This window comes from Nicotiana attenuata, chromosome 8 (assembly GCF_001879085.1).
Source record: "Nicotiana attenuata strain UT chromosome 8, NIATTr2, whole genome shotgun sequence".
NCBI lineage: Eukaryota > Viridiplantae > Streptophyta > Magnoliopsida > Solanales > Solanaceae > Nicotiana > Nicotiana attenuata.
This window is the reverse complement of record NC_031996.1, coordinates 16,713,469-16,719,838: the sequence shown is the minus strand read 5'-3', so window position 1 is coordinate 16,719,838 and position 6,370 is coordinate 16,713,469. Positions and strand designations below refer to the sequence as shown.

The 6,370-nt window shown below is 38.0% G+C and overlaps 1 protein-coding gene across 1 annotated transcript in view; it reads left to right on the top strand.

Annotated features, from left to right (window-relative positions):
• LOC109231527 (rRNA biogenesis protein RRP5-like) overlaps positions 1-1,169 on the top strand; it is a 24,323-nt gene extending 23,154 nt beyond the window's left edge. Inside the window, exons 12-16 of the mRNA XM_019397187.1 lie at positions 248-433; positions 516-590; positions 783-837; positions 924-929; positions 1,024-1,169. Of these exons, the coding sequence (XP_019252732.1) occupies positions 248-433; positions 516-590; positions 783-837; positions 924-929; positions 1,024-1,169 (468 nt within the window). The remainder of the gene's footprint in view (positions 1-247; positions 434-515; positions 591-782; positions 838-923; positions 930-1,023) is intronic.

Sequence of the window (6,370 nt, the reverse complement as noted above, 5' to 3'; positions counted from 1 at the left end):
ACCTATTACTTATTTCACTTTAAGTTTTTGTATAAGTACTAGAAGTAGTTTACGTTTACTTTTCCTTTTCCCTTTCTAAAGGTTAAAAACGGGGGGGGGGGGTGATGGAGTAGGGATATGGATGTTGCATTTTCTTTCGGTTTCTTGTTATTAGAATCTCCAAGTATGTCTAAGCATATGCTCTCCTTAATTAACTTTTCTCGGCAATCCACAACGCTTTCCTTATCTTTCCTTTATTTATGAACAGACCAGTGCATTTGAGGGATCAGTTTTCACTCACTCAGATGTCAAACCTGGGATGGTGGTAAAAGCTAAAGTCATTGCAGTAGACAGCTTCGGTGCCATAGTTCAATTTTCTAGTGGTGTGAAAGCACTTTGTCCTCTTCGTCATATGTCAGAATTTGAAATTGTAAAACCCAGAAAAAAATTCCAGGTATTCCAGAAAAATGTGCTGGTGTTTTTTTATTTCATCTCATTGGTTTTGACTTGTAGAGAGTTGTTGATATCTTTTGCAGGCAGGAGCAGAATTAGTCTTTCGTATTCTTGGTTGCAAGTCAAAGAGGATCACTGTTACACACAAGAAAACGCTAGTATGGCTCTTTGAATTAACTTGCTTGTCGAGAATACTTGAACTTATTGTTCTCCAGTTTAACTGTGGCTTTTTCTTTTATCTTGTTTCATCTACTGATGAGTTTCTTATCTCAAGTCTTTTATCTATATTGCATCTTTTTTCGTCTACTGATATGTTTCTGAGCATGAGCCTCTTATCCATATTGTGTTAGTATGGTGCTGTTAATGATGCAGCAGCCAAAAGGTCTTTGCTTCGTTATCTTAAACGTAAACAAAGCTTTGGCATGACTACTTCCCAAGTCTTTTCCTACTTGTTTCATATCTGATCCTATCCTCTGTAACATCGTATTCAGGTTCAGGTACTAGCCCTCTTAAAAAAGGTTATCTATAAGAGAGTAAACTTTCAAGAAATTCTTTATTTGCATATATGTAACAGTTTCATAATACTTGCAGATAAAATGAGCTTAGCAAAAGATAAAATGAGTCCCATCATGCAGTTATTTTTTGGAGTACCCAAAGATGTTATGATGGAATCTCAACTCCAAATCACACTCTCAAAGCTAATTGTTTGCTTACCCTTTTTAGCTGGGTTAAGTTAACCCCTGTGATTAGCACTAAACAATTTTTGGACTTTGTTAGCAACCTAGTTATAGATTGGCACATTGTAAGGGGCTTACAGGCTCTTAGTTTTATGTATTTTTGTCTTCTGCTTCTGTAACGATGCATCTACTTGACACCTTTCTTATGAAATACCTTCATAAAAAAAGAAGATAAAATGAGTCTCATTTCAATTTATCAAGGGTGCATTAAGACCCACTTCTCATTGGTTCGCATGGGCTAAGCCTAACCACAAAGCATAACCTATTAACTTTTTCCTCTATCTACCTCGGAACCTATTTATTGAGTAACTAGCACTAGCATAATTGGGTTTGGTACCCGACACTTTGCATTATAGTCAGCCTTTGTTCTAGCATATTATTTGCCTATAATTAGTAGCTCTCTCATGTGAAGAGGAGAAGCACAAATGCCCCAGTTAGGAGGTGTGGGAGGTTGACCTTGGTGGGTAGCAGGAGAAGTAGAGGTAGCCCAAAGAAGTATTGAGGAGAGGTGATTAGGAGGACATGGCGCAACGGAAGCTTACCGAGGACATGGCCTTTGATAGGATGGTGTGGAGATCGAGGATTAGAGTAGAAGGTTAGTACATAGTCAGAGCGTTTTTCTTTTTCAGACCGGTAGCATTAGTGCTAGTATGGTATCCTTCTTATTCGTAGATTGCTATTACTACATATTGTTGAGTACTATCTTTCGCTTCAGTTTTCTTAATATCTTACTGTTGTTACTACTTGTTGCGATTTAGAAAAAGCTAACGATAAAGTCCTGGGGGAGGTTCTGTGGAGATGTTTGGAGGCTAGAGGGGTACTTGTGGCCTATATTAGGGTGATTAAAGACATGTACGAGGGAGCGAAGATCTGTGTGAGGACAGTGCGAGGGGTCTCGGACCATTTTCCAGTCATGATGGGGTTGCATCAGGGGTCGGTACTCAGCCCTTTTTTATTTGCCCTGGCGATGGACGTACTAACTCGCCACATCCAAAAGGGAGGTGCTGTGGTGCATGTTATTTGCAGACGACATTGTTTTGATTGACGAGACGCGAGACAGTGTTAACACGAGGTTAGAGGTGTGGAGACAGACCCTCGAGTCTAAAGGTTTCAAGTTGAGCAGAACCAAGACATAATACTTGGAGTGTAAGTTTAGTGGTGATACTCAGGGAGTGGAAGGGGAGGTGAGGTTGGAATCACAAGTCATCCCTGGGAGGGGGAGTTTTAAGTACCTTGGGTCTATTATATAGGGGATGGGGAGATTGATGAAGATGTCACACATCGTATTGGGGGGGGGTGGGGTGGTGAGGGGGGGTGGATGAAATGGAGACTTGCTTCCGGTGTTTTGTGTGACAAGAAGGTACTACCAAAATGTAAAGGTATGTTTTATAGAGCAGTGGTCCAGTGTTATCAAAGGCGCGCTTAAAGCGCATTTAAGCCCTGAAACGAGGCTCAAAACATGTTGAGCGCTTTGCCTTGCTTAGCGGGCTCTTCAGTGTTGTCATCAAGACTCTAAGACATACTTTGCTTACCAATGAGCGTAATCCTAAAGATGCGACACTAAACAATTGATATTTTACTTTATCGTAAATTTTCTTCAATTTCTTTGTCCATATATTTGGTATTCGTGCTTATAGATATTAGTCTTGGACTACACATATATATTTGTAGTTATTCTCCATTTCCGCCTTTTTTCATTGAAGCCCACACTTTATTTGCGCTTTGGGCTTAAAGCCCCACCAGACCTTAGAGTTCTTTTGCGCTTTTTGCCTTTGATAACATTGCGGTGGTCAGACGGCTATGTTGTATGGAGCTGAGTGTTGACCAGTCAAGAGCTCTCACGTCCAGAAGATGAAGGTAGAGAGATGAGGATGTTGAGATGGATGTGCGGGCACACCAGATTAGATAGGATTCAGAATGAAGTTATTCTGGACAAGGTGGGTGTGGCCACTATTGAGGACAGGATGCGGGAAGCACAACTTAGATGGTTTGGACATGTGAGGAGGAGAAGCACAGGCGCTCCAATAAGGAAATGTGAGAGGTTGACATTGTAGGGCCTTAGGAGAGGTAGAAGTAGGCCGAAGAAGAGTTGGGGTGAAGTGATTAGGCATGACATGGCGCAGCTACAGCTGACCGAGGACATGATCTGTGATAGGAAGGTGTGGAGGTCGAAGATTAGGATAGTAGGTTAAGTAGTCTAGATTATTCATACCGGTAGGTGTTAGTACGTGCTCTTGTATTTGGTTGGTAGTAGGCTTATTTGAATACCTTTTTTTTTACACTATCTTGTTGTGTATGCTGCTTTTACATAGTTTTTCAGTGTTGTCCCGTCTTGTTTCTTGTTATTATTGTGGTACCTATGCTTGCCTGAGCGGAGGGTCTATTGGAAACAGCCTCTCTACCTTCACGAAGGTAGGGGTAAGGTCTGCGTACACACTACCCTCCCAGACCCCACTATGTGGGATTATATTGGGTATGTTGTTGCTGTTGTTGTTACTACTTGTTTCCATTGCTTCTTTTCATCTTCTCTTTATCTTCTTTTTAGCCGATGGTCTATCGGAAACAACCTCTCTGCCCTCCCAAGGTAGGGGTAAGGCCTTTGTACGCACTACCCTGTCCCGATCTCACTTGTGGGAATCCACTGGGTTTGTTGTAGTAGTAGTGGTAGCTCACTCATGCATCTGTCTAGCTATCACTAATTCTCCCGTCGCTAACGAGGAGTAGATCACTAATTCTCCTGTCGCTAACGAGGAGTAGAAGAAAACTGAAACATATATGTTGGGTAAGAAAAACATATGTTTTCCAAATTGACTTATTAAGTTTATTTTATAAAGCAATCAAAGTCTGTTCCCTTAATTTTGTCTTGCATACTGCATAATGTTTCAGTAATTTGTTTTTTCTTTTTTCCATCTCAGATTCTTTACATTGCACTTTTTCATCTGGATGTCTAAGATGGTTGCATTTTGCATCTTAATTTCTTCTCTCAAATTGCAATTAAATTACAGTTAACTTTGTCAGAAATACTATAAAAGTTGAAAGAGAAAAATAAAACTGCTTGAGAATGTAGAGTTTCAAGTAATTTTTTTTGCATTAATATGGATGTTTTTCCTTCCAAAGTTTGTTGTAATGTGACCATTGCTTTAATTGTTTCTTATACCAAGAAACTAACAACTAATGTTCACCGGACATTAGTATTTGTTTTGATGACTATCATGTTTTATAATCTCATTGTTCTTCTGGATTTTTTATATGGTTTTAGCTTTTTGAAAGATGACATCAGTGAATATGGGCATTGGGTGTTTGGGTGAGATATGTTGAAGTGGGTTAGTGGTGGATCCCGTCCATTATTAGGCTGAACTAGTGTTGGCTTGTAAAATATTCATTAGGTTGCAGTTAGACCAAAAAAAGCATTACGTTGTGTTGAACCATTCTGTGAAGCTCATTTTGAGTCTGCACGTAATACGTATCTGTGAAAACCCATACATTTGCCTCCTGCACTGCAAAATCCATTTAAGTGTTTATCTGTTCTATCACTTGCTTCTTATCCATTATATTGTTGCAACCTTGTTCTCCCTCCGGTCCAAAATAAGTGATTTTTTGGCCTTCTTTTTGTGGTCCAAAATAAGTGATTTTTTCATATTTCAAGAATGAATTAATTATTTTTTCCTACATTGCCCTTGGAGTAAATAGTGTTGGAGTATGTGTTAGGAGTGTTTATGTGAAGAGATAGTAAAGGTTAACATGGTCAATTTCATTACTAATTAATGTTAAAAGGTATATTTCTTAATCCGTGTGAAAACATCTAAAAAAATCACTTATTTTGGACCGGAAGGAGTAATAATCAACAAAATAAGCATGCAATAAAATCATAGCAAGTCCATTAGATAAAGTTTCACGATCGATGAATGTATATATGTTGATTTAATCTTCTTCTTCCCTTTTAACCTTCACTCGAGAATCTCTGGGTCTGATCATAGAGGATGTGACGGTCTTCACATAGACTCCAATACTCTCAATCCGACTACCAATTTTGGTGCCGTGAAATCCACCAAAAGAACGATCATCGCCTATTTCAAACTTGAACTCTCTGACAACGCTTCCTGATGGATTCATCCTAATGCTGCCATATGGTCCATAGGAACCTTTGTTGGTGCCAAATATTATTGATCTCAAATTAGTTGATGCATACCTTGGTCCATAGGAACGTTTGTTGGTGCCAAATATTATTGATCTCAAATTAGTTGATGAATACCTTATGGTATTCAAATAAGTTGTTTCGCAGGAGCCTTCTATCCAAGTAAGATATTCCGATGGATAATCCAAGACAACCTTCAGTAATCGAAATACGGACGCTGCAAATTCATTAGTGATCCTATTTACAAATTGCATAGACTTAAATCGTAAATGTGTCTCCGATTAATGTGTTCTTGATTTATAGCTTGTTTAACCAAGCCTCTCCAAGCCAAAAGCACTTCTTATTTAAAAATAAAAAATAAAAAAAAAAAGACTTTTTTCAAAGTTAAAATGTTTGGCCAAGCTTCTAGAGGAAAAAAGTGCTTTTGAGTAGAAGCTGAAAAAAATAATTCTCTCCAAAAGCACTTTTTTGAAAAGCATTTCTTTTGGGCAAAAATACACTTGGTCAAACATTAATTATTGCTCAGAATTATTTTTCAAATAAATTAACCAAATACAATCACTTTTGAAAAAAATCACTTCTCAAAATAAGCTGATTTTTGCATCTTGGCCAAACAGGCTATTAGTTTGTTTGATTAACATCTACCAAGTTCTTCCATTTGAAGAGGGAGGAAAAAAAATGTTCTCTTACCGTAGTGAAGTTTTCGTTGTGTGCAGTACCATATCTATCAGACAAAACAAAGTTGTCATTCTCAACGAACAAGAATTGAAGAACTTTTAACTTCAACATTGGTATTGGTCTTTTAATATAGAAAAATAAGAATCTGACTTTTCGTTTAACTCAATCTTATCTAGCCAGCTTTTATTGTGCTATGCTATTGGAAGAATTAAAAAAACAATACAGAAACAGAGAAACACTGAACTTTTTCTTAAAACCTCTCGTCTTCTTCTCACATCGAACAATGGTACAAATTGAAATCTTGATATCAACAATTCCTACTACGTTAAAATATACTATATCAAAATCAAAGTTTAAAATTTGAAAAGTGTAACCAACATAAAGAAGC